The sequence below is a fragment of the Acanthochromis polyacanthus genome, chromosome 4, assembly GCF_021347895.1.
Source record: "Acanthochromis polyacanthus isolate Apoly-LR-REF ecotype Palm Island chromosome 4, KAUST_Apoly_ChrSc, whole genome shotgun sequence".
Classification (NCBI taxonomy): domain Eukaryota; kingdom Metazoa; phylum Chordata; class Actinopteri; family Pomacentridae; genus Acanthochromis; species Acanthochromis polyacanthus.
Genome location: NC_067116.1, coordinates 2,379,263 through 2,398,915, shown reverse-complemented (window position 1 = coordinate 2,398,915; position 19,653 = coordinate 2,379,263). Strand labels below are relative to the sequence as shown.

At 43.3% G+C, this 19,653-nt stretch overlaps 2 protein-coding genes across 4 annotated transcripts in view; one reads left to right on the top strand and one right to left on the bottom strand.

Annotated features, from left to right (window-relative positions):
- LOC110966412 (cystathionase (cystathionine gamma-lyase)) overlaps nucleotides 1–19,653 on the bottom strand; it is a 353,362-nt gene that overhangs the window by 129,994 nt on the left and 203,715 nt on the right. The gene's annotated exons all lie outside the window — the stretch shown is intronic.
- LOC110966410 (xyloside xylosyltransferase 1-like) overlaps nucleotides 1–19,653 on the top strand; it is a 64,470-nt gene that overhangs the window by 5,237 nt on the left and 39,580 nt on the right. The window contains exon 3 of the mRNA XM_051946744.1: nucleotides 11,133–11,280. Coding sequence (XP_051802704.1) covers nucleotides 11,133–11,280 — 148 coding nt within the window. The remainder of the gene's footprint in view (nucleotides 1–11,132; nucleotides 11,281–19,653) is intronic.

Below are 19,653 nucleotides of genomic sequence, written 5' to 3'. Positions count from 1 at the left end.
TCATAGATAAATACAATTGTGTGTCATCTGCATAACAATGGAAGTTAATACAATGCTTCCTAATAATATTGCCTAAAGGAAGCATGTATAATGTGAAAAGTATCGGTCCTAAGACAGAACCCTGAGGAACTCCGTGATTAACTTTAGTCTGCTCAGAAGAGTTATTGTTGACATGCACAAACTGGAACCTATCTGATAAGTAGGATTTAAACCAATCCAGTGCTGTCCCTTTAATGCCAATTGAATATTCTAGACGCTGTAATAAAATTTTGTGGTCGATTGTGTCAAACGCTGCACTAAGATCTAACAAAACAAGTATAGAGACTAGTCCATTATCTGATGCTATGAGAAGGTCATTAGTAACTTTCACTAGAGCTGTTTCTGTGCTATGATGCACTCTGAAGCCTGACTGAAACATTTCAAACAAATTATTCCTTTGTAAGTGTTCACATAATTGATTTGCAACTGTTCTTTCCAGAATTTTAGAGAGAAATGGTAGGTTGGATATCGGTCTATAGTTAGCTAACACATCTGGATCTAAAGTGGGCTTTTTAAGCAAAGGTTTGATGACAGCAACCTTAAAAGCCTGTGGTACATAGCCTGTTACTAGAGAGAGATTAATCAGATCTAACATTGAAGAATTAATTAAAGGTAAAATCTCCTTGAAGAGTCTAGTTGGGATAGGATCTAAAAGACATGTTGATGGTTTGGATGTAGAAACTGTTGAAATTAGTTCAGAGAGACATATAGGAGTGAAGAATTCTAAAGATTCATCAGGTCTAACAGCCAATTCAAAAGCATCTGTGACATTTGTAGGAAGGGCCAGATTAATTTTATCTCTAATCATAACTATTTTATGTGTAAAGAAGCTCATGAAGTCGTTACTGGTTAAAGCTAAAGGAATACAAGGTTCAACAGAGCTCTGACTCTTTGTCAGCCTGGCTACAGTGCTAAAGAGAAACCTAGGGTTGTTCTTGTTCTCATCTATTAAAGATGAATAATAAGTTGTCCTGGCATTATGAAGAGCTTTTTTATAGATTACTAGACTATTTTTCCAAGCCACATACACTACCTCTGAATTAGTGGAATACCACTTTCTTTCCAGCTTTCGGGATGCCTGCTTTAAAGTCCGCAGCTGGGAATTATACCAAGGAGCAAGTCTTCTCTGAGATATAACTTTCTTTTTTACAGGTGCAACACTATCAAGAGTTGTACGCAGTGAGGCTGAAGCATTATTAACATAATAATCCACTTCTGTGGGGGTAAAATAATAATATTTGCCTTCTGATTTATCAGTAAATGTTGCTGAAGTAAACAGTGAGGGTATTATTTCCTTAAATTTAGATACTGAATTGTCAGACAAACACCTACTGTAATGATATTTGTTCTCAGCTGCTAAACAATCCTTTACTTTAAATTGAAATGTTATCATAAAATGGTCAGAAAGAAGAGGGTTCTGGGGAAATACTGTTAACTCTTCAATTTCTATGCCATAAGTCAGGACAAGGTCAAGAGTGTGATTAAAACTATGAGTTGGTTTATTTACATGTTGAGAAAACCCAATTGAGTCTAATAATGAATTAAAAGCTGTTGTAAGGCTGTCGCTGTCTACGTCAACATGAATGTTAAAGTCACCCACAATAATAACTTTGTCTGAACTGAGCACTAATTCAGATAAAAAGTCTGAGAATTGAGATAAAAACTCAGAATAAGGAGCAGGAGGACGATATATAACAACAAATAAAACTGGTTTCTGAGCTTTCAAATTTGGATGAGAGAGACTAAGAGTGAGATTTTCAAATGAGCTGTAATCAGGTTTAGGCCTCTGGTTCAATTTTAAACTAGAATGGTAGATTGCTGCTACTCCTCCTCCTCGGCCTGTGATTCCAGGAATATGACAGTTAATATGACTAGGGGGAGTTGATTCGTTTAGGCTAACAAATTCTTCCTGCTGCAACCAGGTTTCAGTCAAACAGAACAAATCAATCTGGTGATCAGTTATCAACTCATTTACTAGCAGAGATTTAGACAAGAGAGATCTAATATTTAACAGACCACATTTAATTTTCCTGTCTCTTTGCTCTGTTGAAATAGAGGTATTAATTTTTATTAAATTTTTGTGGTTACTATTTCTTTTGTATATTTTTGATTTGATTAATTTATTGAATTTTGGTGGTCGGGGGACAGACACAGTCTCAATAAAGTTAACTGAATTACTGGAGGGTGACAGCTGTGAGGAAACTGCAGAGAGGTGTGTAAGACTACAGCTCTGCATCCTGGTCTTAACTCTGGGTTGTCATGCTTTAGGAGTACTAATAAAATCAGCCATATTCCTAGAAATGAGAGCTGCACCATCCAAAGTGGGATGGATGCCGTCTCTCCTAATCAGACCAGGTTTTCCCCAAAAAGAGCTCCAATTATCAATAAAGCCCACGTCGTTTGATGGACACCACATAGACAACCAGCGGCGAAACGACGACATGCGGCTAAACATGTCATCGCTGGTCAGATCAGGCAAGGGTCCAGAGAAAACTACGGAGTCCGACATGGTTTTGGCGAAAGTACACACCGATGCCACGCTAATTTTGGTGACCTCCGATTGGCGTAACCGGGTGTCGTTACCGCCGACGTGAATAACAATCTTACTATATTTACGATTATCTTTAGCCAGCAGTTTCAAATTTGCTTCTATGTCGCCCGCTCTGGCCCCTGGGAGGCATTTAACTATGGTCGCTGGTGTCGCTAGCTTCACGTTTCTGACTATGGAGCTGCCAATGATCAGAGTTGGTTTCTCAGCGGGTGTGTCGCTGAGCGGGGAAAAACGATTAGAAACATGAAGCGGTTTGTGGTGAGCCGGGACAGCAGGCTTGAGTTTAGGACTGTTTTTCCTACGAACTGTCACCCATCCACCCGGCTGTTCGGGCGCTGCTAAGGGACGGCTAACAGATGCTACACAAGCTAAGCTATTGCGGTCCGCACCGGCTAAGGGGGCCTGGCTAGCTGCTAGCGGGTTATTTTCCATGGTGCGGAGCCGCGATTCCAATTCGGAGAGCCTCGCCTCCAGAACTACAAAAAGGCTGCACTTATTACATATATCGTTATCACTAAAGGAGGCAGAGGAATAACTAAACATGTGGCACACTGAGCAGGAGAAAGAGAGAGAGGGAGAGGGAGAGGAAGAAGCAGAAGCCATGCTAACACCACAACACAGTGCTGAAACAGGAACAGGAAATGACGCAATACGCTCACCGTAACGTCAGACGTCCAGGAGAATCAGTATGAGCCCTGGGCTCATTTTCATTTCTGTTGCATTGCGCGCTCACTTCTGCTTTTGATGACGTTTGGCGCTCAGACGATTCGTCAACGCGTCGTTAGTTGCAGCCCTACATGTTGATGCTCATGGAGGTCGAGATCAGGGGTCGGCAACCTTTAACACTCAAAGAGCCATTTCGACCCGTTTCCCACAGAAAAGAAAACACCGGGAGCTGCAAAATCCTTTTGGCGTTTAAAATGAAGACAACACTGCATATATCACTTTTTTACCTCTATGCCCTTGTTAATCAGTCGTGATTAATTAATTACAAAGCCTCTAATTAGATAGATTCATTTTTTTAATCGTGTCCTTCCACTAATATTTATCTTACTTGGTTAATGTCATTTTTGCTCCTGGACCTCATATGTTACGTAATGTTAGCTGGAAATCAATATTTTGCAAATGTCTATTTAACTTGTAGAATCTATTATGAGTTATTTTAAGCTAATAACTTTTCTCTGGTAAGTCGCTGCCCTATTTTCCAAGACTCCTCTGACTGGCTGACCTGCTGCCTGGATGCTGGACGTGACATCGAGCCGTGCTCTCACAAGTAACGTCGTATTAACCCGACATATCAAAGAGTAGATACTGAGCAAGACAATTATCCATAATTTACCTTCATTCTCATGAGTACCCGACACAGTGCAGGAGTCTGCTGTGAAGGCGGAGACGTGCAGCGGTGGTGTATTTGCGACAATAAAAAAGAAATTTGAAGGAGCAACGACGAGGATGTAGGAATGGTGGCCCGCTGCTGCTGAATGAATGTAGAACAAACACTGGGATCCAAAGATCAACAGGACTCCAAATGAATACACGCAGGCCGGCGAGTGTCGGAGATTGATGGTTGGGACGCATATTTTGACAGACAAAAAATTAAGACATTTTATTGTGATGCTACAAGATCACCATAATCTTCAAATTTAGAATTACATTTTAAAAATTAACAATCTAAAATAAAAGAAAATTTAATTGAATAGCCTACTGATTATTTATTTTCCAAAGTTAAAGGGAGCCACAACATAGGGATGAAAGAGCCGCATGCGGCTCCGGAGCCGCGGGTTGCCGACCCCTGACCTAGATGTTCGTAGAGGTCTAGGTGTTCATGGAGGTCTAGATGTTCATAGAGGTCTGGGTGTTCATGGAGGTCTAGGTGTTCATGGAGGTCGAGGTGTTCATAGAGGTCTGGGTGTTCATAGAGGCCTGGGTGTTCATGGAGGTCCAGGTGTTCATGGAGGTCCGGGTGTTCATAGAGGTCTGGGTGTTCATAGAGGCCTGGGTGTTCATGGAGGTCTAGGTGTTCATGGAGGTCGAGGTGTTCATAGAGGTCTGGGTGTTCATAGAGGCCTGGGTGTTCATGGAGGTCTAGGTGTTCATGGAGGTCTAGGTGTTCATGGAGGTCTAGGTGTTCATAGAGGCCTGGGTGTTCATAGAGGTCTGGGTGTTCATAGAGGTCTAGGTGTTCATGGAGGTCTAGGTGTTCATGGAGGTCGAGGTGTTCATAGAGGCCTGGGTGTTCATAGAGGTCTGGGTGTTCATGGAGGTCTGGGTGTTCATAGAGGTCTAGGTGTTCATGGAGGTCTAGGTGTTCATGGAGGTCGAGGTGTTCATAGAGGTCTAGGTGTTCATAGAGGTCCAGGTGTTCATAGAGGTCCAGGTGTTCATAGAGGTCCAGGTGTTCATGGAGGTCCAGGTGTTCATAGAGGTCTAGGTGTTCATGGAGGTCGAGGTGTTCATAGAGGTCTGGGTGTTCATAGAGGCCTGGGTGTTCATAGAGGTCTAGGTGTTCATGGAGGTCTAGGTGTTCATAGAGGTCCAGGTGTTCATAGAGGTCCAGGTGTTCATAGAGGTCCAGGTGTTCATAGAGGTCCAGGTGTTCATGGAGGTCCAGGTGTTCATAGAGGTCTAGGTGTTCATGGAGGTCGAGGTGTTCATAGAGGTCTGGGTGTTCATAGAGGCCTGGGTGTTCATGGAGGTCTAGGTGTTCATGGAGGTCTAGGTGTTCATAGAGGCCTGGGTGTTCATAGAGGTCTGGGTGTTCATGGAGGTCTGGTGTTCATAGAGGTCTAGGTGTTCATAGAGGTCTAGATGTTCATAGAGGTCTAGGTGTTGGTGTTCTTCTTTTCTTGACGAATTTCTTCCAGAGAAGTCCAGTTGGTTTCTGCTGGAGCTCCTGTGGTTAAAGCATAGAAATGAATAAAATTTTCTTGAAACAAACTAGTTTTTGTGGCACACACTGAGAATCCAGGCGTTTTGCTTTCAGGTGTTTTGCCTTAAAAAGTGATGAAAACATGTGAAGCCTTTAGAAATAGAACTTTTGAGAGAACTTCCTGATTCTTTTCTGGCCTTGGAGGATCAGTGAGTACAGAAAGGATCCGTTTCCAGTCCAGATGCTGTTAAATGATCTTAAATACACTTTTAACATGAAGCATCCTGACTTGGATTAAAGTCCTGTTGTCTGTAGTTTCTGTTTTAGCCATGTGAGGGCAGCGTTGGTTCATCAAACTGAGCTCCCCTCCTTTACTACATCCCTCCTTTACTGGCCTCCTTCTGCCAGAAACCAGCATTAGATCTCTGCTGACCCGTTTCTCCTCTTCTGTCGACTCCACAGAACAAACCGACTTGAACCAGATGTCTTCATAAATTGAAGAGTTCATTTGCAAAAACAGGAAACTCCGTTTTCAGAAAACTCATTTTTTATTGTTTACTTAAGATGATGATAATAATAATAATAACACTAATAATTTATTTTTCTCTATTTTTTCATGTATTTTTCTACTGAGTCAAATCCAGTCAACTTCAGTTTGATTGATATTATCTCAAGTAAACAATAATAAAAAAAAAAAAAAGATCGAAATGGAGTTATCTGTTTTTGCAAATGAACTCTTCAATTTTCCTCCACAGCCAGTTTCTTTCAGGAACATCTATAATATCAGGTTTCATCCATCTGTTATCTCGGTCCTGGTCCTGGTCCAGGTTCTGGTCCAGGTCCTGGTCCGGTCGGTCAGTTTGACGTCTGCTCAGCTCGGCATCTTTCTGAACCTTCAGGTTGAACTGGATCCATTTGGTTCTACGTAAAGTTCTGGACTGAATAAAATACTAGAATCTGATGTCTTCTTTAAAGAACGCTGTTAGAAGTCGGATTAAAGTCCAACACCTGACTGGAATGAACCGAACAAATCCGTTAAGATCGATTCCAGCAGCAACTTCTATTAGAAGATATAAAAATTCCAACATTTATTAACCAGCAACGGGACATAAAGACGACAGAACAAGCAGAGAGAAAAGCTCCAAGAAACAGCTGATCAACTGCGTTTCAGTTAGTTCAACACTGAAACGCATGTGTATGTCGACTTGAGTGAATTTGTGGAACAGCTTGCCTGCAGAGGTGCAGTGCAGTCCTGACATGAACCACTTCAAGAAAATATATAAAAATCTAATATTTGGGAGATATGGGGATGAGGGGAGCCTGTGTTGACCCACTGTCTAGGCGTCTCTGTTTTAAAATGGCCCTTGTGAGCCTCAGGTTGTTTTCAGTTTTCAATTATAATTTTGAGATGCATTTTCTGTGAGCTGTGCGTATGTGTACAAGTGTATGTGTGTGTATATATATGTGTGTAAATATATATATATATATATATGAGTGTATGTGTATGTATGTATGTATATGTACAACTTTTGGTAAATCGTGTTATCTTGTTGGATTGGTAATGGGGGGGTAGGAGTTTTATAAGTTTTACACTTCTTCCTACTCCTTTTTGGACATTGCTGATTTGTTTCTTTCTTTTTCTCTCTTTTTTCTTTTTGTTTTAATCAATGTTCGAAATAAACTTTTCATTCATTCATTCATTCAACTCAATGCAAGACGTTAAAGTTTAATGAAATACTTTGATACAAACCGATGAACTCCAGTCAGCTGCTCGTAGTAGAACAGAAATGATTTGGGAATTTGTAAATATTTATAGTATGTAGATAAAAATGATCCTTCTCTTGTCTGTAGTAGCTCAGACCAACCATCTACCAACATTAAAGCGTACCCAGAATGACCTTTTTAAAGTTTCCTCCAGCCTCAGATCACCACACTGTCAGGACGATGCATTCACTGTGGTAGTTCTGGTTTGGAATAGGCACTAAACCACCACAGAGAGACTCACAAGCAGCCTTAAAGTTCACCCAAAATGTTTAAAGTTTTCTCTAGAGAATGCGTATCAATGATAGTCTTTAGCCTGAGACAACTGGATGGATGTGAAATGAATCCAAACCCTTCTTGTTTCAGTTTTGCTCCTTTTTGTGGTGATTTAGTGTCTTTTGGTTGTAGAAAATACCCAAAATGTCTGAAGACAGATTCATTGTTCAGACTGTGATCCTGGATGGATTTAAACTGATCTGGTGTCAGTTTCTACCAGAACTCAGATGTTCCTCCTCCTAAATGTCATGGTTCTATCTGCTGGACTGATGAAGTTCTGAAAACGTCCATTAAAGTGATAAATGTAGACCCTCCTCTATGGAACTCTGGAAATATTCCCAGTCTGAAGGTAGAACTCTGATCATTGATGAAGGTACTGGAGATGAAGAACCAGATGTTCTGAGGAGGTTCTGGAAGGAACTTTAGTCGTATAGGGTTGATTATTTTTGTGCTGAATTTGAGTTTTTGTTGCAATTTCACCTGTTTTTTGGTGATTTTGGGTGTTTTTCCTGAAATATTTGAATCTTTCAGGGTAGTTTTGCCTCTTTTGTGGTGACTTTGTGTCTTTTCGTGGTTATTTTGATTGTTTTGCCTGGCATGAATCTGAACCTTTCAAGATAGTTTTCACACTTTTTGTGATGATTTTCCATGTTTTTGCTGTCATATTTGAAAGTTTTAAGGTAATTTTGGCTGTTTTTGGGGTAATTTTTCAATTTTTTTTGTGCTGAATTTGAGTTTTTGTTGCAATTCCAATTGATTTGTTGTAATTTTGGTTCTTTTTGTGGTGATTTTCCATGTTTTTGCAGGCATATTTGAACGTTTCAGGGTAGGTTTCGCACTTTTTGGGGAAATTTTGCAAGTGTTTTGTGTCAAATTTGAGTTTTTGTTGCAATTTCATCAGTTTTTTTGTAATTCTGGTTGTTTTTTGTGGTGATTTTGGGTGTTTTTGTTGTAATCTTCTGACTTTTGTTAGGTATTTTAGTTGCAGTTTTTGCCAGAAATCTGATCATTAATAAAGTTGCTGGAGAAGAAGAACCAGATGATTCTGAGGAAACTTTTCTCAGACTGGTTGATGATCCAGTCGCTGCAGGATGTTCTCCTCATGGTGTCTTCCAGTCCGGTGCTTCCTAACTCACTGCTTTGAGATCATGAATCATGAAAGTATGTTCGGTTCAGCCGCTGTTCCTCCACAGATGGGACGGTTCCTGCTGGAGGACAGTCAGGCTGCAGAACATGCCGTCTGCTCATCTGGAGGCCTTTTAATTATTTAGTGTTTAGACAGAAGTTACGCAACAACTTCAGCAGATTCAGTGAGCTGCTGCCAGAGGAGATGCTCGTTACTGCTGACCGTCCTCCAGACAGACTGTAGTCTGAAGAGTGATGTGTTTACTGCTCTGATCCAGAGGGCTGAACTCCGCAAGAAGCTCCACATCTCCAGACTTTCTTCTGTTAGCAACTAAACCTAAAACTCTAATCAGAGAAACCAGGAGTTAGACAGACGTACCGACTTCTCTGTTCACCAGGTGTTCAGGTTAGCTCTGCAGCATCGGTTACCGTGGAGATGTAGCTGTGCAGCATCGGTTACCGTGGAGATGTAGCTGTGCAGCATCGGTTACCGTGGAGATGTAGCTGTGCAGCATCGGTTACCGTGGAGATGTAGTTCTGCAGCATCGGTTACCATGGAGATGTAGCTGTGCAGCATCGGTTACCGTGGAGATGTAGCTGTGCAGCATCGGTTACCGTGGAGATGTAGCTGTGCAGCATCGGTTACCGTGGAGATGTAGCTGTGCAGCATCGGTTACCGTGGAGATGTAGCTGTGCAGCATCGGTTACCGTGGAGATGTAGCTATGCAGCATCGGTTACCGTGGAGATGTAGCTATGCAGCATCGGTTACCATGGAGATGTAGTTCTGCAGCATCGGTTACCATGGAGATGTAGCTGTGCAGCATCAGTTACCGTGGAGATGTAGCTGTGCAGCATCGGTTACCATGGAGATCCAGCAGATTTAAAGAGACGTTTAGAACTCTACCTTCAGGTTTTATGGACCTGCTAACTCTAGATGTCCAGAAACCATCTGGAGGATCAGGACTGAACAGAACTAACTTCATCCTTTTTTCACATTTGGTTCTAATAATTCTGTTTATTAATTGGTTTCTATTGCATAATGAGTGCACTGGACATTAGCCCTGTAGTAATTTAGCTTGTTTTTAAGATACAGGCTGCTAAGTACCAGTGAGATGTGAAAATAGTGTTCTGGATAATCCCTGCTTCATCTAATAGGTCAGTGCTGGTTGGAGGTCATGAACCTCCTCATTAGTCTCTGTCATGGTGCCCATTGCTGATAAAGTTTTTCTGTTTTCCTAATGAGACACAAAACGACAAACATGAGACACAGAACGACAAAAATGAGACACAAAATGACAAAAAAACCAATACGACAAAAATCACACAAAATGTTACGAAAACGAGACACGAAACAACACAAAAATTACAAAAATGGGACACTAGACAACAGTGAGACACAAAATGACAGAAATGAGACAAAATATTACAAAACAATGCATCAAGCAAAACACAAGATGACAAACGTAGGACAAAAAACACGAGCGAGACAAAAAGGAAACACCAAACGACAAAAGTCAGCCAAAAAAGACAAACAACAAAAACAAGATAAAATATTGCAAAAATGCCAAAAAAAAAATAGACACAGGAAGAGGCTCCACCTGGTGGTACAACCAGGAACTACAGCTGGTCTGCGGTAACCTGAAGTGTGTTTTATTGATTGATATGGTGTCAGATGGTTACTCGTATTGGCAGATAGTAAATATTAAATTGCTTAAACTGGATCAGGGCTTCCTAACAGTTCTGGTTCCTGGGCCCACCCCTCTGATCCTGCTTTTTATTTAGGAGTCTACAGAGAACTGTTAACTATTCTTTGCAAACCTCTATCATGTGTTGTTCCTTCCCATGAAACGCATTAATGAGCACCTGATTCTAATAAAGGAGGCTGGAGTTGTAATGAATTAATGCCACCTGTTCTCCCTCCTCACTGATTCATGTGCCATCACATTACCAGGAAGTCTGATTAAAACAAATGAACTGGAGCTTAGTTTAATCCTGCAGGACTCACTGTTGGTCCACCAAAGAAGGTTCAGTCCACTTTATAGCACAGCATTCAGGTTTAGTCTGAGGCCTGCAGCACTCACAGGGGAGTCATCGGAGTCTTGGTGGCCTCCAATAAGCGGTAAAAGGAGAGGACTCAGACGGTGGATTAAGTCCTGTTTTCGTTCATTTAGTGTTTTTCTTCTTTAGTTGTCCTTCTATGTGTCATAAAAAGAAGTTACAGGTTGTAGATTTCTGTCTGGTTCTGAGTTCTTCCATAAAAGAGTTCACAGAGTGTCCCGTTTTACAGGACTGACCTTTATTCATGGAGAGAGGAGCTTCATCGGTCCTCTGAACGACTAATTTCCTCCAAAAAAATGTAAATGATCATTTCATTGAGTTAGTTTTATAGTGAAGGCTGGTTTCATGATGCAGCTCAGGAAGGAAGCTAACAGCTAGCCTTCAGTGGTCTGATAAAATGATGCACTTCCTGTGGTTCTCAGATCTCGTACTGACTCGGCCCCTCCTTGCAGGTTCTGTTCCATGACGTGGCGGTTCTGACCCAGAAGCTCTTCCCCATCGTGGAGGCCATGCAGAAGCATTTCAGCGCCGGTTCTGGAGCTTATTACAGCGACTCCATCTTCTTCCTGTCCGTCGCCATGCATCGCATCATGCCTGACAGTAAGACCTGCAGCCTCCTCACCTTCAGCAGCTGCTTCAGAGGAAACAAACGGCGAAATGTGGTTCTGTAGAGGAAAACAGTAAAACCAGTAACTGTACTTTCATCAGTTTTCATCTACAACCTGCTTTTTATGGTTTATAATAGTTCTGACTTGCTGATATGAGTCTGAAAGTTTACCGTGAAAGAAGCACAGAACTTCAAAAAGGTCCTTCTGAGGAAAGTGTAAGGTTGGTAGGTGGTTGGTCAGAACTGTTAGAGACGATGGAAGAAGAAACCAGCATCACTTTGTGGATAAATAGTTTCTAAAACCACATTTCATCTTCAGACTGAGACTCCTGGATGGATGTAAAATGATCTGGTGTCAGTTTTTAACAGAACTCTGTGTTTTTCATTCATCAGAAATGTCAGAAAATATCATTAAAGTTGTCCAAAGCTACACAAAACCATGTCATATTTCTAAATATTTGTCAGAAATGGCTCAAAAAACTGTTGGAAATGACAAAAGACATCCAAAATGACATTAAATTGTCCTAAAATCAGTCCAGCAGCTGACATCAAGAGGCTCCATGCAGGGTAATTTGGGCTCTTTTTGAGATAATTTTGACCATTTTTGTGATGATTTGACGTGTGTTTTGTGCCACATTTGAGTTTTTGTCACAATTTCACCTGTTTTATGGTACTTTTGGTCCTTTTGTGGTGATTTTGCAGGTGTTTGTGTTGATTTTTGGGTGTTTTTGCTGGAATGTGTGCTTCTTTCAGGGTAGTTTTGCCTCTTTTTAGAGTGATTTTGTGTGTTTTTGCGGTCATTTTGGCCATTTTTGTGGTGATTTTGGCAGTTTTTTGTGCCAACTTTGAGTTTTTGTCACAATTTCACCTGTTGTGTGGTAATTTTGGTACTTTTTTGTGGAAAACTGGCTGTTTTTGTGGTGATTTTCCATGTTTTTGCTGGCTTATTTGAACATTTTGGGTAATTTTGACTCTTTTTGGGGTGATTTTGCAAGTTTTTTTGTGCCAGCTTTGAGTTTTTGTGACAGTTTCACCTGTTTTGTGGTGATTTTGGTATTTATTGTCATGATTTTCCATGTTTTTGTGGTGATTTGGGGTATTTTTCCTGCCATATTTGGATCTCTCGGGGTAGTTATGGGTCTTTATAGAATGATTTTGTGTCTTTTTGTGGAAATTTTGTCTGTTTTTTGTGACAAATTTGAGTTTTTGTCGTAGTTTTACCTGTTTTGTGGTAGTTTTGGTCCGTTTTTGTGGTAAATTTGGCAGCTTTTGTGGCGATTTCCCATGTTTTTGCTGGCATATTTGAACGTTTCAAGGTTGTTTTGGCCCTATTTTGGTCACTTTTCATGGCAATTTTCCATTTTTTTTTTAGTTCTTTTAGTTTCAGTTTCTACCAGATCTCAGATGTTTCTCCTCCTAAATGTCATGGTTCTACCTGGTGGACTGATGAAGTTCTGAAAACGTCCATTAAAGTGATAAACCTGGAGCCTCCTTTCATTTCACTTGAAGGACCTGGAGCTCAGACTTCACATGAATGAATCCCTGGTGTTTGTGAAGCCGTGTAGAAGCTCTTGTCCTGCTGTGAGTGTCTGCTGAGACTTCTGAGACTCTGGCTTGTGTTGGCGCTGATGCTGAAGCCCAGCAGGTGGAGGCGCTGTGGCAGGTATCTGACGGACACGTGGACGGCTGCAGAGGTCCTGCAGAGCGAGCAGGAAGGAGGTGTTCCGTCGCCGCTGCCCACATTAGAGCCCCCCGTGCTGGCCGTGACCGATGGCAGCGATACCCTCCAGCGGGGTTCTCTTCCATCCACAGAAGAACCGCAGGACGTGGCTTTGGTGTCTGAAACACACATGGAGAGTCCGTCTGCTGCCACCGGAGGATTAGAGTCCACGTCTGGATGCACCTCCAACATTTAGCTTCAGTTAAGGATGGAGTCACACTTTCTTTGAGGAGCAACAAAGGAAAATATCATCATGTAGTCCAGGGGGGTCAAACTCATCTTAGTTCCACATCCAGTCCAGTCTGATCACCAAGAAAACCAGTAAAACCAGTAAAACCACAGCATTATAACCTGTAGATAACCACAACTCCTCATGGTTCCTTTGTTTCACATTTCAGGAATTATCTTTTTACTAAACATCATGAACAACCTGAAATTTATGAAGAAAAATAAATTCAGGTTCATCCACATTCATCCTCAGTTTATCATTTCCACATTACAACTTCCAGATCAGAGTGTCTACAAAGGAACACAACATTTAGTCACCTGGAACTGAACCATGGAGGATTTACTGGAGGATCACAACCACAGAAGAAGACAAAAAGACGATAAACAACAACAACATGACAAAATATGACAAAAATGAGACACAAAATGACAAAAAAATTAGACAAACGACATGAAACAAAACAAAAATAGGCAAAGAAGTTTCAAAGCAACAAAGAAATGGACAAATGATAAAAATGAGACCTCCAGAGGGTCCACCATGAGACCCGTGGACCAAAAGCGGTCCTCCGGAGGGTCCACCATGAGACCCGTGGACCAAAAGTGGTCCTCCGGAGGACCGCTTTTGGTCCACGGGTCTCATGGTGGACCCTCCGGAGGACCGCTTTTGGTCCACGGGTCTCATGGTGGACCCTCCGGAGGACCACTTTTGGTCCACGGGTCTCATGGTGGACCCTCCGGAGGACCACTTTTGGTCCACGGGTCTCATGGTGGACCCTCCGGAGGACCACTTATGGTCCACGGGCCTCATGTTGGACCCTCTGGAGGACCGCTTATGGTCCACGGGCCTCATGTTGGACCCTCTGGAGGACCGCTTTTGGACCACGGGCCTCATGTTGGACCCTCTGGAGGACCGCTTTTGGTCCACGGGCCTCATGTTGGACCCTCTGGAGGACCGCTTTTGGACCACGGGTCTCATGTTGGACCCTCTGGAGGACCGCTTTTGGACCACGGGCCTCATGGTGGACCCTCTGGAGGACCGCTTTTGGTCCACAGGCCTCATGGTGGACCCTCTGGAGGACCGCTTTTGGCCCACGGGCCTCATGGTGGACCCTCTGGAGGACCGCTTTTGGTCCACGGGCCTCATGTTGGACCCTCTGGAGGACCGCTTTTGGTCCACGGGCCTCATGTTGGACCCTCTGGAGGACCACTTTGGGTCCACGGGCCTCATGGTGGACCCTCTGGAGGACCACTTTTGGTCCACGGGCCTCATGGTGGACCCTCTGGAGGACCGCTTTTGGTCCACGGGTCTCATGGTGGACCCTCTGGAGGACCGCTTTTGGTCCACGGGCCTCATGGTGGACCCTCTGGAGGACCGCTTTTGGTCCACGGGCCTCATGTTGGACCCTCTGGAGGACCGCTTTTGGTCCACGGGCCTCATGGTGGACCCTCTGGAGGACCGCTTTTGGTCCACGGGCCTCATGTTGGACCCTCCGGAGGACCACTTATGGTCCACGGGTCTCATGGTGGACCCTCTGGAGGACCGCTTTTGGTCCACGGGCCTCATGTTGGACCCTCCGGAGGACCACTTATGGCCCACGGGCCTCATGTTGGACCCTCTGGAGGACCGCTTTTGGACCACGGGCCTCATGTTGGACCCTCTGGAGGACCACTTTTGGTCCACGGGCCTCATGTTGGACCCTCTGGAGGACCGCTTTTGGACCACGGGTCTCATGTTGGACCCTCTGGAGGACCGCTTTTGGACCACGGGTCTCATGTTGGACCCTCTGGAGGACCACTTTTGGACCACGGGCCTCATGTTGGACCCTTTGGAGGACCGCTTTTGGTCCACGGGCCTCATGTTGGACCCTCCGGAGGACCACTTATGGTCCACGGGCCTCATGTTGGACCCTCCGGAGGACCACTTTTGGACCACGGGCCTCATGTTGGACACTCTGGAGGACCACTTTTGGTCCACGGGTCTCATGTTGGACCCTCTGGAGGACCACTTTTGGACCAAGGGCCTCATGTTGGACCCTCTGGAGGACCGCTTTTGGTCCACGGGCCTCATGTTGGACCCTCTGGAGGACCGCTTTTGGACCACGGGCCTCATGTTGGACCCTCTGGAGGACCACTTTTGGACCAAGGGCCTCATGTTGGACCCTTTGGAGGACCACTTTTGGTCCACGGGTCTCATGTTGGACCCTCTGGAGGACCGCTTTTGGCCCACGGGTCTCATGTTGGACCCTCTGGAGGACCACTTTTGGACCACGGGTCTCATGTTGGACCCTCTGCAGGACCACTTTTGGTCCACGGGTCTCATGGTGGACCCTCTGGTTTATTTGATGATCAGCTGTTGTTTCTCAAATGTAGAGATGAAGAGTATCTCCTCCTTTCAAGTAGTAAATCAGGAATCGCTCCGTCTCAAATCATCACATTTCTAGAACGATCTCTACTCGACCGTCTCTGATTGGTTTGAAACTATTCATTCATAAAATATGGATCTTTATCAAGATGTCTGCCAAATTTGATGATGATACGTTGAAGACTGTCCAAGATCATTTCCTTCAAATGTACCCGTCCTTCCAGTAACTCCTTCAGAGCAGTCATAGCTGTCTTGGTGGTCTCTCTAGTCTCTTTCTCCGTCTCTGTTTTGAGGACGTCTTCTAGTCAGATATACGTAAAAGCTAAATTAACCCTCCTGTTGTCCTCATTTATGGCACCAAAAAACATTGTTTCCTGTCTAAAAAAAATACAAAAATTCAGCAAAAAAAATTCCCCAAATTTCTGAAAATTTGCAAAATCTTCAGGAAGAAAATTCCAATAATTTCTTAAAAGTTTCCCTTTTTTAAAAATTTTATTTAAAAAAAATTCCCCAAATTTCTGAAAATTTGCAAAATCTTCAGGAAGAAAATTCCAATAATTCCTTAAAAGTTTCCCTTTTTTTTAAATTTTATTTTAAAAAATCCCCCAAATTTGGCGAGAAAATTCTTGTAAATGTTTTCAGATAAATAGTAAAAATCCTCCAAAAAGTCCTACAAACATCTAAAGTGATTCCATATAAATCATTAAAACTTCTGATATTTTCTTTAAGAACATTCACATAAAAATGTGAATTATGTGAATGTTCTTAAACATTTTTAACATTTCTTTTTTACACCAAAAAAGTTCAAAATGTCCCAAAAACGTTGAAAATGTGGACATGAGAAGTTTGACTGTGAAATTTTTTTCCACATTTTCAAACTTTAAAACGGATTAATTTGACCTGCAGGAAAACATGAGGGTTAAAAAGACGATGATTCAGTGATAAAAGCAGTAAAAGAGGAGAACTTATAGTTTTAATCATTCTGTGGAGTTAGAAGTGTTTTCATTCATTCAGTGTCCTCCTTCTTCAGTTCTTCTATGTGTGGCAGTAACAGAGTTACAGATGGTAGATGGTAGGTTCTGTCTGCTTCTGAGTTCTTCCATAAAAGGTTCCAACATTTTACCAGGATGACCTTTATTCATAGAGAGAGAGGAGCTGTTAGAAGCTGTTCAGCATAGTTTTATTGTCAGACAGGAGTGTGTGTGTGTGTGTGTGTGTGTGTGTGTGTGTGTGTGTGTGTGTGTGTGTGTGTGTACTTGTTTCTGCTATACCGGTGGGGACTTTGACCTGACTATTTGCTATAAAGGTGGGGACTTGTCTTACGGTGGGGACCTAAAATGAGGTCCCCACGGGTGGCAACACCGTTTTCTTGGCCATATTGTTGTTAATAAAAAATGTAAAAGTGCAAAAACGTTTGTTTAGGGTTAGGCATTGATTTGGTGATGGTTAAGGTTAGGGTTAGGGTTAGGGGTTAGGAGTTAGATATGAATGGGAGTCAATGGTAAGTCCCCACCGGTATAGAAAAACAAACGTGTGTGTGTGTGTGTGTGTGTGTGTGTGTGTGTGTGTGTGTGTGTGTGTGTGTGTGTGTGTGTGTGTGTGTGTGTGTGTGTGTGTGTGTGTGTGTGTGTGTGTGTGTGTGTGTGTGTGCCTCACGTAGTGTTCATCAGACTCTTATTGATCGTCCACATGTGTCTGCTGCGTGTCCGAGTGGTCACACGTTTCTATTTAGAGAAGCTTTCATCTGAGCCGGCGTCACGTCTTAAAGGGAGCGTGTTCCTCAGAACACAGACATGAACCGTGTTCCTCAGAACACAGACATGAACCGTGTTCCTCAGAACACAGACGTGAACCGTGTTCCTCAGAGCACAGACGTGAACCGTGTTCCTCAGAGCACAGACGTGAACCGTGTTCCTCAGAGCACAGACGTGAACCGTGTTCCTCAGAGCACAGACGTGAACCGTGTTCCTCAGAGCACAGACGTGAACCGTGTTCCTCAGAGCACAGACGTGAACCGTGTTCCTCAGAGCACAGACGTGAACCGTGTTCCTCAGAACACAGACGTGAACCGTGTTCCTCAGAGCACAGACGTGAACCGTGTTCCTCAGAGCACAGACGTGAACCGTGTTCCTCAGAGCACAGACGTGAACCGTGTTCCTCAGAACACAGACGTGAACCGTGTTCCTCAGAGCACAGACATGAACCGTGTTCCTCAGAGCACAGACGTGAACCGTGTTCCTCAGAGCACAGACGTGAACCGTGTTCCTCAGAGCACAGACGTGAACCGTGTTCCTCAGAGCACAGACATGAACCGTGTTCCTCAGAACACAGACGTGAACCGTGTTCCTCAGAGCACAGACATGAACCGTGTTCCTCAGAGCACAGACGTCCATCCATGTTCTCCGTCCTCAGTCCGTGTGTTTCTCTGCAGTCCACCAGCAGACCGAGAACATGACCTCTGATTAACCAGAAGTGCTGTCTGGTGGGAGGTTTGGACGTCCTGTAACTGCAGAACTCTGTGGCTTTAATCTGGAGAATTCAGAGAAGGAACGTCGTCTTCAGAGTAAAACAGAGAACACGGACCAAACAAAGAGCTTAAAACAGTAAATATACGGGAAATAAAAGCATCTGTGAGAACTGTTTGATTTTTATTAGACTGCAGGAGAGATTAGATAAATGAACCACAGCGCACTCAACATAGCAATATTTTTATTCAATAGGCTACACAATAATACACTAAACGACAAAAACAAGACACTAAATGACAAACTGGCACATGAAATGACAAAACGAAGACACAAAGTAAACTCAGAACTGTTCCTAAGATGTACCACATTACACTTCAGCTGTTTACATAAACACAAATGTCGTTAGCTTAATGCTACGTTAGCTTTAATCAGGCTACGGCTGAACAGCTAGCTAGTTAGCATTGCTAATTCACATTAAAGCTAATATTTACTGGATGCTAACTCTCTTTTCTGGTCAACACAGAAATACACTCCATCGACATCTGCAGTGTATGGCACACATTATATCTGACACTACAGCTGTTAGGCCATTAAGGTACGTTACGGTTCAGCGGCCCGCGGGCGGGCCAGTTTGAGATCTGCATAAGCATTTTTCAAAATTGAACAAAGCTGCAAACTCAATGATAGAAACACTATACACCCATGGAAAGCTTAGATTCTCATGAATCCGCCGGTATAAACCACTTTCAGATGTGATTATCACAGCAGGTAATATAAACACATTTGTCCAACAAACAGCAAATCACGTAAACGTGCACAACTCACCTTTGAAGGCTCATAACTGGTCAAAAATGAAAATATTCCACAAAAAAACGGCCATAATCCAAGCTAGCATCCAGACAAAACAAGCCAGTATAATATTTTGTCCAAAACATGTCTTGAAATCAGTAAATAATCCACAAATAGCTCGGCTTCGTGCGCACGCACGTTGCGATGTGCGTTCCACACTCCATCCATTTCGCTTCATATCTTTATGTAAGCTTATGGAGCATTTTTTTTTAGCGAACTACTGCTCAAAATGGCGGCTGAATTCTAACCTTGTGATTGACACCGCGTTTCAACCAATCAAGTGACCGTGGTCGGCCCTCCACGGCTAAACAGCCAACCGTTGTCGATGATGACAAAAGTGGACGGGACTTGTTTCCCTAGTAACGGCGAGCAAATCACGTCGGCGGAAACTTTTGACTGACAGGGCTTGTAGCCAATGAGCCTCCTGAATAGCAGGGTATAAAAGAACATCCTCTGTGAGCAGACCAGTGTCAAGTTTCACACCTCCGCTCCGGCCTGCTGCAGCAGCCTCTCTGTTCCTCTCATGCCCTGTCCACACGTATCCGGATAAGTCTGAAAACGCATATATTTTTCTCCTATTCGGCCCGTCATCCACACGTATCCGGAGGTTTTTGGTTCAGAAAACGGAGGTTTTGAAAACTCCGGCCAAAGTGGAGATTTGGGAAAAACCCCGGGTATGCGTTTACGTGTGGACAGACATAACCGGAGTTTTAGGAGCGCAGACGACACTGCCTGCCAT